This window comes from Petromyzon marinus, chromosome 50, assembly GCF_048934315.1.
Source record: "Petromyzon marinus isolate PM22_M1 ecotype Great Lakes invasive population chromosome 50, UKy_Petmar_22M1.pri1.0, whole genome shotgun sequence".
Classification (NCBI taxonomy): domain Eukaryota; kingdom Metazoa; phylum Chordata; class Hyperoartia; order Petromyzontiformes; family Petromyzontidae; genus Petromyzon; species Petromyzon marinus.
In genome coordinates, this window is record NC_133716.1 from 7,871,555 (window position 1) to 7,891,517 (window position 19,963).

At 45.9% G+C, this 19,963-nt stretch overlaps 1 protein-coding gene across 12 annotated transcripts in view; it reads left to right on the plus strand.

The window, feature by feature from the left end:
• Window positions 1-19,963, plus strand: part of LOC103091713 (voltage-dependent P/Q-type calcium channel subunit alpha-1A) — a 187,684-nt gene that overhangs the window by 70,796 nt on the left and 96,925 nt on the right. For all 12 annotated transcript variants that reach the window (XR_012947186.1, XR_012947188.1, XR_012947187.1 and 9 more), the window contains exons 9-10: window positions 11,052-11,155; window positions 17,693-17,808. Coding sequence is in view for 9 of the 12 variants with exons in the window: in XM_076074845.1 (XP_075930960.1) it covers window positions 11,052-11,155; window positions 17,693-17,808 (220 nt within the window). In the remaining 3 variants the exon portion in view is untranslated. The remainder of the gene's footprint in view (window positions 1-11,051; window positions 11,156-17,692; window positions 17,809-19,963) is intronic.

Consider the following 19,963-nt stretch of genomic DNA (forward strand, 5'->3'; position numbering starts at 1 on the left):
GCAGAAGGGCCTCCACTAGAGGAGGTTCTAGACAGCACCTCTCACAAGGTACCTTGGTCTACTCTTCCAGACGTCTTGGAAGAGGTGGAAGTAACTACACTCTACCCCATCGCACGTGACCCGCTGATTGACGAGCTGTGGTGTATCCATTTATATCGCTGTGTCAACAGAGGCATAGGAATGAGAATTGCCCATAATTTCAACTGCCATGGTGGGACATTGAACTAGCGACCTCTACATTGCTCGTCAAGTGTACTTACCATTACACCAAATTATATATATAAAAACTAATTGACATTGAATGTGCTTCATGTAAAAAAAGGCAATGGGATGTTATGATTTGGTTGGTTTGGTTTATTGTGTTACGTGTGGCCTAAGATTATTCGTCACGTGAATGTCAACACATTGGAATGATGCTCATTCCGGTTAATTGGTGACCCTGAGTCAGTTAAGGACGTTCTACATTCTCATGACGGGGCCAGTCGATCCATTGTAACGATGCGTGGGTTTCTCCAGAAACTCCTGCATCTCACCCACACGCAGCCAATTTTGAGAATCAACAAGGTTTTCGTGGGGCAATCATTGGCATTAGTAATTTTTTTTAGGTACATTGTACAGTTTGCCAACACCAGGCATATGGGCAGTGCTGACCTAACTGCTACTCTGTGAACCACGATGGCCGCAATAAGTGCCTTCTAACAGCACTTACCATAAAAGTATAACCATGCTAAATATGGGTCCTCGTTTAAGTACACACAAAGGTCCCCCTGCAGTCATGCAGGCTTTTTGGGGAATGCGCTATTAGCGAGTACTTATTAAGGGGGCCGTGGAGCACGTGACGATGGTGGGGCTAACACCACGCCACGCTCGGGCGTCTTCATCTTCCCAGTGGAGAATATTTGTTTTTTCTCCACTGAGGTATTCATTTAAGGGTTAGTCGAACTCGGGAAGGCCCAGGACCGGATCAGTTATACGCCACTGATGTTATCAGGAAGCGGGATTCTAACTTCGGGTCACCAGGTTTGCACGCTCAGTCTTGCACTCCCCCACGTGAGCACATCCAATTACAAAGACAAAGATCCCCCTTCCCCCCTATAGCCTTAGCAGACTGTTGGGGCAAGGGATTTTAGAAAGCACCTATGAAGGCCAATACGGCGCACCAGGTATCTCATTTAAGGCTGAGCCGACGGAAGGGAGGCCCAGGGCAAGGTCATATATTGGCCATTGTTTATTCGTCACGAGTAAACAATGGCTGCAATTATACATACACACATTCATATTCACATGCACACGCAGACACACAATGGAACAAAGATCGTGGGGTTTTTGTATTCAAATTGGGTTGGACCAAATGAGGGTTCTGATTTCCTGCGTTTGATACCAGTGGGGCTAGAAATGTGTCATTTGAGTAGTGCTGACTTGAATGTGCCAGTAAACATGCAATTGTCATGGCATCTTCATCACCGGACACTCTTATGCCAGTTAGTGTCCTTCCCCGCACCTCCAATTAGCACGTTGACTACGTATGGTGCGAAAGAAGTTCAACATGTACATACAGGAGCAATGAGTTGCTGCTACCGGCAATCATTAAACACCTAGGTGTGTTTTTTAGAAAAGCTTCCACTTAGATGATAATATTAATGATTACTTACCCAGGAAAGCCTCACCAATGAGTCTCAAGACTCTTTGTGAGGAGTGTCCTGCAATTGGATGTTTCGCAAATGCCATGCATGAGCTTTTGGCTTTGTGTCAGAGAAAACCGGAGAACCCGGGGAAAAAAAACTCACCATGCATTGAAGGGGTTGGACAGTCAATTTAGCCACGCCATGGCCACCTCTTAGCCCCATGCCTTTACCACCTGCACAGCCCTCGTGGTGACCCATCAAAGTACTTTTTTGCGAATGCCTTTGACTTTTACACAGTAAGAGAACCAGACATACAAGACAAATAACAAATTAAATTCCTACATATGTACGTCAATGTTATATATGTCTGTGAGTGGACGTCAGCCCACGGTAGCCACAGAGCCACGCGACAGCCTCTTCCTCCTCCAGCACATTCAGGGCAACAACAATCGGTGCGCCCGGCACGCCACCTCTGACGGACTTCACAGCCACCCCTGATGGACATCGCATTGCGCGCCACGGTCTCCTGGCTCCCCGCATTCACATAGCGGGGCCCTCACTGATAAGTACGCCCCATCGATGTTCCGAAGCGGCACACACCGCCCCCCGGTCACACCGTAAGCGGTTCAACTGAACCCACTGGCGCCTTGCGAGGTCAAAGTCAGGCATCTGGACGGACAGCATTACTGACGAGGTCCCTGTTAGGCAACATCCGTCCACCGGTTATATCAAATCAAAGTGCTTAACAGGCTCGTAGCTGCTTAGCTTCTGGGATGTAATGAGTTCCGTGCGTGTAGTGTGATTTTTGGTCAGAGACGGTGTTTGGATGAAATTCAAACTTCGATTTGGCATCTTAAAAATTAGCGTACTATGAAGGCCCTTTTAAAGTTAGGTTTTCAGTCATATTCGTTTGCCAAATATCAGTTATTAACGTTCTTAAAAATGTGTAGGGAATTTTTTTTTTTACGCTTGCAAAGGACAGACTGAATTTGATTGTTAACTTTTCAAATAAATAAACAATGGAATTAGGAATAAGCAAGCTTCTCCTTTAAGGATAATTACATTGCTCTGTTTGATACTGCTCGGAACACAATTATGATTATCATGCTTCTATTTAATTGCAATAATTACGGTGTAAAATACTGTTTAGCTCCTTCTAAAGATATAACTAAAGACTAAATTTTAAACTATTGTTTCCGCACCTCATGTGTCACAACCAGCGCTGCCTTAGAACTCTGTTAACGTAATTATTCCCTGTTTGTATTATTAGAGTCATGTAATCTTCAACAACAACAACAAATTACACGTTAATCGCTAGGTGTATATAATGGTAAAGGTGTGCATGTTAGGGTATTATGAGACTGATTGTAATTAAGGGGTCTGGTTGTTTGGGATGCGTATTTCGAATTTCATCCAGCTTCAGAGAGGAGCAGTCGCGTTTTGTTTAAAAATCCAACCACTTCCTGCAAACGATGAGAAAGGCCATGCTCACGAGAGGAGAATGCGTGTCGGCTGGAAACAAATAGATTGAGCAACACGGAAAGGTGTGCTGCTAGCAAACGGCAAGAAGGCACACGGCTCCCATCATGCCTTGCATGCGTCCCATGTCACCGCTGCATCGCATGTGTGACGTCAGCAGTGTACGGTGTGTACAATGGAGTGATCACATGACATGCATGCAAGACATAATGGCAATTGTGCCTTGCTGCTGCTTGTGAGCAAACACACGTGTGTGCGTGTGTTGTTAAATCCAGCAGTCAAATGATCAGATTAAGCTTGTTGGGCCCATATCTAACAGAGATGGTGTTGGCCTTGAAACATCTGGAATTTGGTTTAAGCAAGCCTGACTGCTGATGATAGACTGAATGTTGAAACCAGTCCATCGTTGATGTGCATTTAATCAACGCTGCTGAATTTCGATTTAAAGCTTTCGTGACTGCAAGGATTCTTCTTCTTGGTTCTTTTGGTAAAGTCACCTTGAATGGAAAAAAATAAATAAAACATAATGAAATGAAATATAATAAAACATAAAACATGTTATTTTTATTATTTTACTTCCATTCTACGTGACTTTACCGAAAGAACCACGAAGATGAACGCTACTGAAATTATGCACTACCAGAAGGCCATGTGGCTAATGGGATCTGGATAAAATACACGTTTATATTTATTTATTTTTGACGAAGTAAGGGGGTTCTTCGGTCAATTTACCACCATTTCAAATTCTATAAATGTTAAAGCACAACAGCTATCATTCTGACACCTTTACCATTACATCGAGCGCACTTAAACGTGTTCTTTCTCCCACCCTCCTCTCACCCCCAAGTAGGTTCAGTGCCAGGTTTGCTCAATGTGATCACTTGGTGCATTGATGATAGTGCAAGGGGCATACACACAGGCGTATCCAACACGTGAGTCAACAGATAATATAATAATAATTTACATTTGTAAGGTGAATGCCATCCAAGGATCCCAATACTCCGATCACCGTCGAATTGACTGACAACACTCATGGCTTGCTTCTGTTCAGGGTTTTTCGCAGGGTAGCTCTCTCCTTGAACACTTGTTCTTTGAGATACCTCCAAATATAAAAAAAGCCATGCGGATTTATGTCAGAGGGTGGGGGGGGGGGGGCGGCCTGGATTTCAGTTTCAGGCGATGTGCTCACAAAATATTTAATTGAAAAACAAAGCATTCTCTGTTGTAATGTGGTCGAGCGTCATCGTGTAGGACTGCCTATTTGACTTTCCGCCCTGCACGTGAGACCACTTGATGTCGCTGAGAACATGTTGTTGCAGAATGATTAGGGATTTTCACTCCAAAAACCACTCCACAACTTTCACATTTTTTTGGTCAAGTGTTATTTTGTTATCGGATGTGTTTTTGTTACATATTGTGATGAGTATAATGATCATTTACATTTGTAAGGCGCATTTTATCAATAGATCCAAATGTGTCATGTATAGAAAGCAGGAACTAATAAACAGGACCAGGGTAAACAGTTAGAACTAGGGGGTAAAGGCCAGTTTAAAGAGGTGACGTAATTAAATATAGCTAACGATTCTGATTATCTTATTAGTATGATGTCACGAGGTGTACCGACTGTAGCTAAAAAACAACAACAACAAATTTGAAGCGTGCCCTGTTTAATGGTAAGTGAGTTGTCGGGCATTTGGCCCTGTGGTTCTGCAACCCCGATGTGGAGCGAAACAAAAAATGTGCTTGTACGATGTTATTCGCCGGAGGTGGGCGGGTGAAACATTTTTTTCTCGCGCTCCCCTCTGGGATGGAGAATCTGAAGGAGCTCATTTCTTCTGGCTTTGCGAGAAGCCACAAATACGCCACGCGCCTTACGCCCACCCGGAAAGCAGTGGCAGATAATCAATTTTTAATTAAAAACTTATCTTTTTTTATAAGCTCAACCTGGGGGCCGGACACCAGGACTTTCACCGACGGTTCAGTTCGGAGTAAAATAATGGGCACGAGTGGTCTGACCGCGGAACACCTGCACGCAGGTGGCATTTGGCACAGTGCAACAACGCTGGATGCACTGACTGCTTCAAGCGGTCTCAAGGAATAGCAGTGCTTCTGTGAAAACAAGGGTATTTTTTATTTTCTCAGCAGGCACGTGTGTTGAATGAACCCACTTTTAAGACCCCCGTGCCTTATCGCGTGGCAGTCTCACGCAATTGGGGGATGCTGCCGTGGTCAGCGCACCGGAATGACACCCAAGAGGTCGCCGATTCGAAATCCTGGTGCTGCAGTTGAAACAATGGGCAAAGCTTCACCATGAACGGGTACGCCATAGTTAGTCGATCGCTACGTTGGTCGCCTGTGGTGAGAAAGAATGTGGGTATTCACTCTTGTTCCAAGATGCCGGGCCAGCATGGAAGAGTAGGCCAAGCCACTCTCTGGAGGAGCTCTATAAGAGCTCCGTCTCAATCAGACCCTTTCGCCAGTAGTGCTGTAACGATTTGAAGGGCTGCGGATTTATATGGTATTTTTTTTTTACAGCGGCTAGAGTTTAAGATTTGAACTGCTGATATTATGCTTGACACGTGCCTATGTTCTCCATCGATGCAATGCAACATTTATCAATTGAAAACTGCTTAATACGAAGCTTAATTTTCACGGTGGGGACGGGTAATGGTCAAATAATTTTATCACGTGGCAATTAAAACGGGGCATTTGCGCAAAATGATAATTGCCAGAGCTTGGCTGTCAAAATTAAAATCCCATTAAAGGGTGAGAGTGTTTAGGAAAAATGCACCTTCATAATCAGACCCTCCGCATACAAATGCATTCGTTATATAAGACGCCTGACCGCACGTTAATGCACCAAGCAGAGTGCCTTGAGTGAACAGGATGGCGGAGAACACTCACAGGCTATTGCGCCCGTTAGTTCAGATGTACTCGAAGCATTGTGAACGTGCGTGGTAGAGGCCAAACATAAGGGAGCTGCTGCGCGATCACACTACGGTGGGTAAATTCGTTGCGCGAGTTATTCTGAGACATTTTAACTATGGCAGGGGGGGGGGGGGGTCTATTCGTCAGGAGGCTGAGAAACATGCGTTCGGGCAACACCGGACAATTATCACGTACGTGACTGTGTTGACAGCGGCACATTTAGGCGTATGGACTGAAAACAGCCTAGCGGGCAATGTAATTAACGCTCCCTTATTATAGAACACCATAGACAGTAAATGTGTCAACTTTGTCTGTGTAATGACCAACCTTCAGTGTAGAGCCGATCAGTTTGATGCAGTGGAAGAGGGTATGATCGGGCTGATGAGTCCTCTTTGATGGTGAATCATATCATATCTTTCATTTTTAAGGCTGCCCAACATGCCTTTCCGTGGTGAAAACGTTGGAAATAACGTTTGAGAGAGTATAGCATAGCGACGTACGGTGCGAATTAAGTTCTCCATACATACATAACTGCTCTTCATATTATCAATTGATCTGCAGAAAACCCTACACCTTGATTAGCCTTGATATCCACGCTTATTCAAACACTGCAATATTTTCCAAATGTATCCATGGATAAGATAAGTAACCCAGAAGTGACAGCAAATTTTTCCCATTATGGACACTTATCAATGAATGGGTCATTAGGAAGTGGACCTCACAGGAGAGACGTATTCATCACATCATCCACGGTCTTTACGGATAAAATGAATGGCCCAGCAGCAGTGGCAGATTCATCCTATTATGAATATTTTATTGACAGATATCCAAGGGTATGTTGTCAAAGCACCCTTACACCATTGTCATGGATAATAGGAAAGTCACCGTTCAATGTCTTTTATAAGAACGTTATTTTCAATACTGTTATGATTGTGACATTATGATGAATCGCAGAAGCAGCCTGAACTCCTTAATTTGACAAGTCGGCCGAAAAACCCCCAGACAGGTGTGGACAATCACTTCAGAATCATTCTTGTATGCGCAACAATCAAATCCTGATACGTTTCAAGCCCCTGGCTGCGATGACTAAAGTGGATGTTGATCTGCGTGAGGTGCAGATTTGTCATTCTGTCGGACCGGGCGATGAGGAATGTTGCCCTACGTCACCCTGTGCTCAGTGGTGGTTCCCGGGAGCCAGAACCACAAAACGTTTTTTGGGGACCCAACTCCCGGCGACAAACATGACGTGACGGACAAGATGCGTAACTTGCTTGCATCGCAAGTGTGGGATATAGTGAAGGCAATAGACTCATAATTCCGTTGACGATAATTGCTTTTTGACGGTGTCAATAGAATTGTGAGATGTTTCGCTCTGTAAGGATCTCAGTTTGAGCTTTCAATTCATGGCGCAACCCATGAGCTTCTGCCGAGCGCCACCAACCGTCCATGCCAAACTCGTTGTCATCAGGGCCGGGTGCCCATCCTGAGCGCGGTAGCACGGAGGGGGCCTGCGTTGCGTGCGTATGCTGCACTTCGCTTTGGGCCACACGTAGCCGACCGTGCGCTAATCGGAGGTGCCGAGTGTGACGGCCACACGGGGCGCCGTGAACGTGACAACGTTTGATCGTGACGCGCGGGCGACGGGGGGGGGCGGGGAGGGGGGGGGGCAATGCCTGCAGCCTTGAAGCCACGGCGCTTGGAGCCAACGCCGTCGCCGTTTGGGGCATTGCTGAAAATGTCGTGGCACGAATGGCAGGTGCCTCGAGCCGCTGTGGTGCTGCCACCCGCGCTCAACGCGGGCGCTTGGGCTTTGGGCGCTGTCTGAGAGCCGATGCTACCTTGACTGCCATTCCATTCCCCACTCCGCCCACCCATCCATCCCCAGTCAGTGTCTATTTCCAAATTCCTATCCTTGCCGTTCAAACGAATTGAATGAAAAAAAAACCCTGGCCACAAACCAAGGCCATTCATCATCAGCTCTCGTCATTTGTCAGATCTGTGCTCCTTGCATTCCACTTCCGTGCAAGCGCTCCGTGCTGGGTCCCTCGCAGAGTTCCACTTTTTCGTATTCAGTCCTCTGAGAGTGCCGCGGTGGATTGAAACATCCAGATCTTCACAGGATCGCCCTCTTATTGAGGTAGCTGTCTGCCAAATTCTAACAGTCGTCCCAGGACATGAAAACTCCTGGGGTTTTTTTGTCACTTGTATAATAATAATACACCACTCAAGTTATTTCCTCTTCATGTATTGTGAAAGACGCTTCTTCCCACGATATGTCCATTTTTATTGAATATACCTTGGAGGTGACAACCCTACGATTGACAGAGGAGCATCTTAGATGTCAGACGAAACCAGAATTGTTCATTGAAAATCAATGCATTGCAGGTGTCACGCCAAACAAAACAGATCACATGCCCCCATGCTGTTTTAAAATGTCTCTGCGGTGTTTCCATCTCAGAAGTGAGCTCAGGAATCAGTTGAGGAGAGAGGCTGAATAGTGTGCGTGTGTAATGCATTTGTGCAGCGAATCTACTTATAAACAAAACTGTTGTCTCATGTATACTGCTTGCAGCGGTGCTGTTTATTTTTCAATATATTTTTGCGGCCCACTGTCAGTCCAATGCTGTGTCGGTCAAGGGGGTTGCGTTATGATGCTGCGCCGTGCCGATCTGTGCGGCAGTTGTTTATAATAAGCGCTGTTAACAAGCACTTTTGAAAAAATGATGTTATATGTGTTTTTTTATTGTAATTCAAGTACCCAGAATACGAAGTATCCTTCGAAAAGGGGGTGGGGGGGGACCAGCAAATGATATGAACGAAACCCAGCGCGATGCACCCTCTAAATTAGGGATCGATCGGGGAAGGGGTGATGGGGGTGGGGTCTGGGGGGGAAACTTGCTGCCCTACAGCGGTAGTGGGGTAACGATCGGGAGCAAGGGGTATTTATGGCAGAGAGGAAGAAGGTGGTGGGGGGGGGGTGTGAATTTAACCAAACAGAACCGGAAATAAAATAACATAAACGCAATGTCCTAGCAAGCACGTTTTAACGGCAGCATGACACGTTGGGGGGTACTTTGGCCAGCGCCATAACTGGCGGCCTTCTTCTGCACAGTGCAGGCGTTCACACATTCGCGCCAGCTACCCATTTCAGGCCGATTAACCTCTGGGAAGGCCCATGACAGCTTCTGGGTACCATTTGTGCGGTGGTTTCATCCACACCGGGCTTTGAACTCGGCAAGATTTGTTAGCCTCCCGACGATGGGTAACATCAGTTGGAAAGTGGTCTCAGCACCGTTTTTGTGCTCTCCTCCTAGCTTGAGCCAGCAGTGTTGCAACCATCACGACTGGGAAGGCAAAGGAGGTTGGGCATTGTCCTGGCCACACAATTGCTTTATGTTCCATTGTGTGTGTGTGTTTAGTTGTCCCCCCTGCCCGCACCCGTTCTGTTTCCGTGAGAACCCTTACTAGTTGGCTGTGTCGGGTGGTGGCGGGTTTTAACGACACATTTATATATTTACGCGATCTAACCCAAAAAAAAACCTTTATTGTGCATACTAGTGTAGCGTAATAGCGCCGGCTGGTGGACAGCAGCGGCAACTGTGGTGGACAGGCAGTACACACGCCGGTGAGCGTGAGCACGGGGTGTTGTCAGAGCAGAGGAACTGGGGCAAGGGTCACGGAGGACCCCATCTGGAGGCCCCTGAAACCTGCTGGCGGGTTCGAGAAGGGAGGCGCGGTCAGCGCTGTGCCAGGCCGTGCTGGGAGCATAAAAGGAGCCGAGAGCGGGGGGCCCGAGGCTGCCGGTTCTGGGAGTGGACTCGTCTCGTCGTCGCTGTTGTCTCGTCGCCGTCGTCGCTAAACGTCTCCGCTAGACATCGCGCTACGAAGGAGAGTAGCTGGCTATCTCGGTCAGCGCCGTCAGTGTTAGACGGCCAGTGTTGTGTACAGGCGAGGCGCTGGAGCTACTGTGGAGAGTGTGCGGACGAGACCGTGAAAGTTGTTAATAAAGAAAGTGCCTCCTAGAAACTCTGTCTCTGACTCGTAGACACTACCACTAGCATTAAAACAACGTACTCGCTAACAGCACTCTTCTATGGTTGTATGTGGGGGGGAGGGGGGGGAGGAAAGAGGTTGAGGATTATTTGACTTGCGAGTCGTGGGAGCCGTACTTTGCTGCCACATTGAAGTGCATTCTCGTTGCATGTCGCGTATCACATGATGCGTAAATAATGTGCGCGTTTGATCATGTTGATTTTGTGTGTGTTTTTTTAACAAAGTGCTTTATTCCTTCTTCCGGTTTAGGACGCCCCCCACAAATGTAAATTCCTTTGTCTTCGTTCCTGCTGATGCCCTATGATTTTTTCTAATTAAAATACTGATATATAAACTGATATATATAGAGGTTTTAGTCACTCGTTCATTGTAATCATTGACTTGTGAGTTTTTACGACGACGTTATCCTTTTCCACACTTTCATTGAATTCATCAAAGCGTGCACGAAATATTGTTTCGTCATACGCATTGCACTGTTACGCGTGCGTAGTCGCAGTGACCTTTTGATGAAGAAGCCTAATGACAGGGACCGACTCTCTTTTAGCAGTAGTCCTAGCAGGCGTCCGAGCAGGAGTCCTCTTGCCAGTTACATCCGATAAACCAGCAGCATTTTTCTTTTAAACAGACTGCTGGTGGAACCCAGAAGGTCTGACCTGCTGCAGAGTTTGCTTAACTTAAACAAATACCGTGTCAACAAAAATTATTCTGGAGCCCGCTAATAGGCTGATTGACTAAAACATATATATTTTTTATTTATATCCGCGGAGACACTGAATTAAGGTTCTGCCTATATTTGTCATTGCTCATTATATCTCTGGAAATCACAACGCTAAAGCCTGACCAGTCCCACGAGATCGCAGCTCCACCTTATCGAACGCCATCCCCTCTCCTGGCCCCGCTCTCTCTCTCTCCCGGTCCCTCTCCACCCTAACCCACACCCCCCCAATCCCCCCATGGCCCCCACAGACAAACGACGCACTGGGCAGCACGTGGAACTGGCTCTACTTTGTGCCGCTCATCATACTCGGCTCGTTCTTCATGCTCAACCTCGTCCTAGGAGTTCTATCCGGGTGAGCAACATAAGGGGAAGGCTTCCCGCACGCATCCGTCAGCACGGGTTCACCTTTAAAGGTATGAGCAAATCACTGGGGCACCAACGGCGGCGAGGTGTCATCTCCCTCGCTGGCATGCAGGAGGCCGTGGGTTCGATCCCGACCCTGACGCCTGCTGGGCATTTGGTGGTGGCGTGGATTTTTCTCCGGGTACTCCGTTTTTTCTCTCCACATTTAGAAACGTGCGTGTTTGGCCGCTGTAAAATTTCCACATGGATAAGCCACTTCATTGAGGCATCATTTGTGGTCAGGTCGCCTCTGAAAAAAAGAGCCATATAGCCCGGTGGGCCTTACCTCGTAAAAAATAATAAAAAAGTAGTTTGTTATTTTCTTTGAACCTATCTACGTTACTTTACCGAAAGACCCAAAGAATATAAAATAAAAATGTTCCGTTTTTAGTTTATACTCCGGGGCACGGTAGCATGCGCAGAATCTTCCGATGGTGTGCAGGCAACGGCCATGTCCTGCATAGGAGGAATGACATGGACGGTGCAGATTGATGCATGCGTACGTATGCCAAAGCACTGAAGTGACAGCATCAGCTCAATCGTGATTTGAAGCTTTCGTGACTGCAGGAATCCATACTCTTTGGTTCTTTCGGTAAAGTCACGTCGGTAGAAAATTAATAGATCACGACGTTTCGATCGCAATACAGGCAACCGTCATCAGGTGAAACAAACACAGCGGGAGAACTCGTGTAACAGGCGGTCGGTGGATTATTGCTGCGCGAGATCATGGGGAATGGTGATTGGTTTGGGAGGCCGTCAACGGCGGATTGATCATGGCTGATGATGTTGATGATGACGACGATGATGGCAATGATGACCAATATAAGCCGAAGCAAGGTTTTCTTCCTTTGAGAGCGGCAATGGAGGATGGGAAGAGATGAGGACTCCAGTCAACATATTATGGACCTGAGGGCCCAAATCTCTCTTGGTAGGCCTGCTTATGAGATGCTGCATCGGAACAGCATTTGACATGGGGAGGCATCTTTACAACGGGATTCATCCATAATAGAGATGTTTTGGGTTGATACTCTTTGGTTCTATTCGGTAAAGTCACCTACGTGATTTTACCGAATGGAACCAAAGAGTATGGATCCTTGCAGTCACGAAAGCTTCAAATCTAGAATTGTTTTGGGTTAGATCGCGTAAATATATAAATATGTCGTTAAACCCGCCACGACCCAACACAGCCAACTAGTAAGGTTTGTCACGTGAACAGAACGTGCCAATTCGTTACCAGTACAGCACACCGGTGTGTTGGAGAGTAACCCCACAACACTTACAATTCGAGTACGTTTCTCCAGTAATTACACTCGAATTGTAAATGTTGTGGGTTCACTCTCCAACACACGGGCGTGCTGTACTAATCATGAATTGGCACGTTTTGTTTACGTGGCAAACCTTGCTAATTGGCTGTGTTGGGTGGTGGCGGGTTTAATGACTCATTTATATATTTACGCGATCTAACCCAGAAACCTCTTTTATGGATAATATTGGTCGCGAAAGCCTACGTGTTAAACCGAATGGCATCCATGTGATGCTGTTCAGGTGGAATGTGTGCGATTGACTTCATGAAATCGTGGATCGATGAGACGTGCGTAAAGGACACATCGATTGATGTGACAGACGCAGACACACGGACGCGCGTACATAATGCAGTGCAATGACGACTACGCAGGTGCATGCCTTCACGCACGCGATCACACAGAAACGCACAAAAGACAAAGATCCCCTGTATAGCCTTAGCAGACTGTTGGGGCAAGTGCTGTTAGCGAGCACCGACGAAGGCCAACACAGCCCTTGTCTCCCCAGATCTGATGTTTACACGCTGCACCAGGTGCTCCTTTAAGGCTGAGCCGACGTAGGGTAGGCCCACGAGCAGTTCAGATATTCTTCACCGATGTTGGCCGTGAGGGGCATCTCACTCGGGTCGCCCGGTTCGTATCACTACCTGCGGTGCCACCGCTCCCCATGCACGCGCCCATGCACACACGCACAAAAGACAAAGATCCCCCGTATAACTTTAACATATTGTAGGGGCAAGTGCTGTTAGCGAGCACCTATGAAGGCCGGAACGGTACACGAGAGGGGGTGGGTGGCCAGCACCACGCCTGACCGCTTCGTCTCCCGAGTGCCGATGCTTAGACACCGCACCAGGTACTCAATTGAGGCTGAGTCTACCTAGGGTAGGCCCAGGACCGGTTCAGATAATCGTCACTGGTGTCGACTGTAAGCGGGAATCGAACTCGGGTAGCTAGGTTCGTAGCGCGGCGCGCTAACCGCTCACACTACCGCTCCCCGCACGCACACACACACATACACATGCACTGAGTGATGGGTGATGCTTAAGTGGTGCAAGGTGCTTAATAATTTTACTCTTATGCACGCGGGGTCGATATGATGTAACGTAATGCCATAACAGAAGTGTTTTTGTTTTGTTTTGCGGAACCATTGTTATCTGTGGACTTCAGCACCTGCGGTGGTGTGGACTTGCCTTGTGAAGTACTCTGACCCTGCGATTTCAAATAATTCATTGGCGCCATATAGGATTGACCTGCATGCCGCGAAATTGACAAAGGATACCTCGGTTCCTTTGTCGTCCCTCTTGACGCGCTTCTCAGTTTATTTCCAGTGATGTCCAAGCAGACGATGATGACACGGTTAAACTCCAACTCGAATTCGCACATTACAACAACTCAAAGTCAACGAGATTTTCCTTCTGAAGTGAGCATTAAGGCGGTGCTCATCTTCTGTTTGCAGCCCTAAGCCGATAACTGAAATTCCACATCCCTATGGCTGTGGGGGGTGGCGGGTGTCTCTGCAAAGAACAACCACAAAGTGTATTCTTAGCTCTTTCGGTAAAGTCACGTTGAAGGGAAACAATAAAATAATAAAATATATAAAACAATAAAAATTCTCACGACGTTTCGACCATAACACAAACGGTCGTCATCAGGTGTGTGATGACGACCGTTTGTGTTATGGTCGAAACGTCGTGAGAATTTTTATTGTTTTATATATATTTTATTATTTTATTGTTTCCCTTCAACGTGACTTTACCGAAAGAGCTAAGAATATGAATTACTGCAGTCACGAAAGCTTTAAATCAAAATTTAACCACAAAGTGGTACTAATTTTACACGATCCCGGTGGAATGATGGGTTGAGTCAACAACCCCCTTCTCCCCCCCCCCCCGCCTCCCTAACCACAAACGGGATTTTAACTCTCAAACTTCCCACTGTGAGGCGCTTGCCCTACTACTGAGCCACCCGGCCAGATTTGTATTGGTAGATTGCAGTTGTTCAGCTTTTGTGAGCGGCTTATCTTAGAACCGTGCGCACGTTTTTATTTTACCGAGGGGAAAACAAAAGTGGCGAACTGTACGTTATTAAACTGCGACATTATATGTGCCGTGAGCACGGTGTTGCCTTCCATTTTATAAATACATGAAGCGAATTAATAACACAACCAGCACTTTTGCACGCATTGAAAAGTCGCCGTGAAGCGAATCACACAACAAGTGCTGACACACTTCGTGATTGCCACGTGAGGGCTCAACTGGTTATACTTTCAGTAAATAAAAATGCTAAATACGGATCATGATAATAGTATTAATAATGGTAAACGCTCAACGTAAATTTGCATAAGGTACATTTTAATTTAAAACATGTTATATTGTTTAAATAGCTCGCAGGTAGCGGTGAGCTTTTCATTTTTAAGATTATACTTGCACACATTTCCCCCCAAAGCACCGTTAAGGACAGCAAACGTATGTAATGAACAAATTAATTCCCAGGGAAAATAAAAAATACGTTTCACTTAAGATGCCATTCATCCTAAAATTGATCTGCATGTTTCAAGGGCCTAAAGCTTACACATTATGGAGGTTTTCCGAAAACATGGCAGAGCACTCGGGAAATTAAATCACAAAGATGTGCCTGTGGGTGGCGGTGGTTTGCGGGGGAGAGGGGGGCGCAGCGGGGGGGAGGGTGCTATTACTTTGGCAAATTGAACTTGACTCGGAGAGCATTCTGAATAATAAATTGTTCCTCTGTGGACGGCGGTTTCTAAAAGAAAAAAAAGGAGCCAGTTGACGCAACTGACTTGATGTTTATAAACCAAATGTTATCCTGGGCATGCACCTAAAGTACTGAGTCCATCAACACGGGATTGTCAGGTGGTGGTGGTGGTGGCTATGCAACTTGACCTGTAATCCAGCACTGTGGAGGCAATGGTCGGTTGATGTTAGAAATGTTGCAAAAATCCCTTCCCGTGGGAGTCGAGGTGTTAGACAGTGGCTCGCCAGGCGAAGGTGGTGCGACAAATGTGGACTAATATCACCCGTCCCATCTGTGTGGGAGAGTTATTTGTTGGGTGTTCTGGTTTCCGCTCACGTGCATAAACAATCATCGTTAAGTGGCTGAAAACATCCTGATCTAAACTATTACCATTAAACTAAACTACTTTTTTATTTTACCAGCTAAGTCCCACTGAGCTATATACATTGAGAGAAAAAAGTTTTTGATCCCCTGCTGATTTTGTACGTTTGCCCACTGACAAAGAAATGATCGGTCTATAATTTTAATGGTAGGTTTATTTGAACAGTGAGAGACATAATAACAACAACAAAATCCAGAAAAACGCATGTCAAAAATGTTATAAATTGATTTGCATTTTTATGAGGGAAATAAATATTTGACCCTTCTGAAAACATGACTTAGTACTTGGTGGCAAAACCCTTGTTGGCAGTCACAGAGATCAGACGTTTCTTGTAGTTGGCCACCAGGTTTGCACACATCTCAGGAGGGATTTTGTCCCACTCCTCTTTGCAGATCTTCTCCAAGTCATTAAGGTTTCGAGGCTGACGTTAGGCAACTCGAACCTTCAGCTCCCTCCACAGATTTTCTCTGGGATTAAGGTCTGGAGACTGGCTAGGCCACTCCAGGACCTTAATGTGCTTCTTCTTGAGCCACTCCTTTGTTGCCTTGGCCGTGTGTTTTGGGTCATTGTCATGCTGGAATACCCATCTACGACCCATTTTCAATGTCCTGGCTGAGGGAAGGAGGTTCTCACCCAAGATTTGACGGTACATGGCCCCGTCCATCGTCCCTTTGATGCGGTGAAGTTGTCCTGTCCCCTTAGCAGAAAAACACCCCCAAAGCATAACGTTTCCACCTCCATGTTTGACGGTGGGGATGGTGTTCTTGGGGTCATAGGCAGCATTCCTCCTCCTCCAAACACGGCGAGTTGAGTTGATGCCAAAGAGCTCCATTTTGGTCTCATCTAACCCAGTTTTCCTCTGAATCATTCAGATGTTCATTGGCAAACTTCAGACGGGCATGTATATGTGCTTTCTTGAGCAGGGGGACCTTGCGGGCGCTGCAGGATTTCAGTCCTTCACGGCATAGTGTGTTACCAATTGTTTTATTGGTGACTATGGTCCCAGCTGCCTTAAGATCATTGACAAGATCCTCCCGTGTAGTTCTGGGCTGATTCCTCACCGTTCTCATGATCATTGAAACTCCACGAGGTAAGATCTTGCATGGAGCCCCAGGCCGAGGGAGATTGACAGTTCTTTTGTGTTTCTTCCATTTGCGAATAATCGCACCAACTGTTGTCACCTTCTCACCAAGCTGCTTGGCAATGGTCTTGTAGCCCATTCCAGCCTTGTGTAGGTCTACAATCTTGTCCCTGACATCCTTGGAGAGCTCTTTGGTCTTGGCTATGGTGGAGAGTTTGGAATCTGATTGATTGATTGCTTCTGTGTACAGGTGTCTTTTATACAGGTAACAAGCTGAGATTAGGAGCACTCCCTTTAAGAGTGTGCTCCTAATCTCAGCTCGTTACCTGTATAAAAGACACCTGGGAGCCAGAAATCTTTCTGATTGAGAGGGGGTCAAATACTTATTTCCCTCATTAAAATGCAAATCAATTTATAACATTTTTGACGTGTTTTTCTGGATTTGTGTTGTTATTCTGTCTCTCACTGTTCAAATAAACCTACCATTAAAGTTATAGACTGATCGTTTCATTGTCAGTGGGCAAATGTACAAAATCAGCAGGTGATCAAATACTTTTTTCCCTCACTGTAGCTCTTTTTTTAGAAGCGACATGGCCACAAATGATAGGTCAACGAATGGCTTATCATGTGGAAGTTTACAGAAGCCAAGTACTCTCCACGCAATGTGGAGGTAAACACCGGAGGACCTGCAGAAAAAAAATCCACGAGACCATGGGGAGAACATGCCGCAGGAGGACATTGCACGAGATTGCAATCGATGCTGCGCGTGGGATTGCTTGGTACAACAACAAAAAAATCCACGAGCAGCAGTTGCACCTCCGATTAGCACGGTTCATTACGTATGGTGCGAAAGAAGTTCAACATACGAACATCACGAACTCTCGCCGCGATACCGACGTGCTGCCCTTTCGTGATGACGTGTGTCCGCGTGTGTGTCATTGGCGCTTTGGGCTGTGCGGTGGTGCACAGGGAGTTTGCCAAGGAGCGAGAGCGCGTGGAGAATCGGAGGGCCTTTCTCAAGCTCCGGCGCCAGCAGCAGATAGAACGGGAGCTCAACGGCTACATGGAGTGGATCTGCAAAGCAGGTATGGTCCGGCAAGATGGCAGAGGCATCTCTGTCCCAGCGTTGTGTTATGAAACGTTTAACAATTCTCTCTCCTGCCGGTTTGACAGATTATCGTGATCAAAGGTCACGGTTTGATTCAATAACGGAATATATTTTTTCATCACTTTCCAACTGGCGTTGAAAGTGTTCAGTCGTTAGCTTCGTCTTTTCCGTCCGTCAACGGTGACGTCGGTAAATGTGATCCGATATGAAGCAACTTATTGTGTTATGATGACGAACTTGCTTAATTAAATACATCCAACCATCTTTAAGAGCATTACAGCATCCATGCGTATGCATGATTTTTAATACCTTGTTTTTAATGTCGTGGTGATTGTGGCAGCCTTGAGTGGCGGCAGAGAACATGACAACGAATTATGTGCAGGCTTTACAAATTTAAATAGTTGATTCTTGCCATGAACGATTCGATGTATGTGTCATGAGCATACGAATCGATTTTATTTGATAAACCAAAGGATTATATCGCTCTTAGGCCCTATGTTCTTATATTTGGTGGAATGTAATAATGGACACCGTGCAGTGACCGATGTTTGGTGTTCTATTACCAATTATATTTGTGACTGCACTATTGGCGTCGTATCCCAGAAGTGCCCCACAAGGTCTATTCAACCCTTCAAGAAGTGATTTGGTCTTTACACACTTTCCCACACACGATACTATGGAATTGAGTTTGTTGCATGGCTACTGCGGGGCACCACGGTGGAGAAATGTTAACTACCTCGCCTGGTATACAGGAGGTCCTGGGTTTGATCCCAACCCTGACGCCTGTATATTTTGAGTTTGCATGTTCTCCCCGTGGTCGCGTGGACATTTCTCTGGGTCCTCCGCTTTTTCCCTCCACATTTAGAAACATGCATTTAGAGGATTTGGCTGCTTTAAATTTGCACGTGATAAGCCACTTCGTTGAGCTATCATTTGTGGCCAGGCTCGCATCTGAAAAAGAGTGATATAGCTCAGTTGGTCTTACCTGGTAAAATAAAAACATTGTTTAGTTTTATAGTAACTCATCAAACCAATGTTTTAACTGTCATCGCCGAAATTAATAGAAAACCTCAATATGTATTTATATCAGCGTTTTTTTTATTTTTTAAGGAGGGTTTTTTTCTTCACCGATTAGTGGCCACATTGAGATCGCAACCTCACCACAATTGAGAATTCGGTTGGACTATGGGCAGCTAAATCTCAGATCGAACCCAAGTTCTCAGTGTTTCCGGCTATGGACTGTGACCTTTGACCCACCCGGCCACCTCAGCGTAATTTTAATTATGCTAAATTAAGTTACCCAGTGTTATATTCATTTTTTAAACCGGAATAAATGAGTGGGGAAGTCTTGTTTTTATTTGGTTAACAGAAAAAAATAAACCCGAATGATAACATTTGTGCAAATGCTTATGCTAATGTTAACACTTGTTAAAAACATAAACCTTTACTCAAATGCTTTCACTTAGACACTGGGATTAAGCTAAGTTAAAATGTTATTCTGTGCCCCATTATGTAGTAAGTAATTACCATATATTTTTTTACTTGGCAACGCGATCACTTGCACCTTTCAAAAAGGTTGGGTCGTACGTTGCTATGAGTAACAAGGAATTACATTTTTTCTTCGTCTTTTTCTCAAACTTTGTCTTGATCGTGATCTCCTGAGACAAAGTATACATTTAAATATGTAACAAGGCAGTGCAACCCTTTATATTTGAGAATGGCCCACAGAAGTGGATATCGCAGAGCTACATCTGTGATCCCTCCAAGAGACCTCTGGGGTGCACAGTATGGGGCAGCACTTCCACAGCCGCTCTGCCACTGGGGGAAATATTCATCACATGAAAAACAAACCAATATTGTACAGTCTCAGAGATAATTTAGCCAAATTTATAATTGCAGAACCAAATATAATATAATAGGTATTCTTTGCGCAGTCATTTGTGACCAGGCTGAGGGACATCAACTCCGCGGTGGTGAGATGTTAGCTCCCTCGCCTGGTATTCAGGAGGTCGTGGGCTAGATCCTGACCCTGATGCCTGTATATTTAAAATTTGCATGTTCTCCATGTGGCCGTGTGGATTTTCATCCGGGTCCTCCTTTTTCCCCTCCACATTTAGAAACATGCGTAGAGA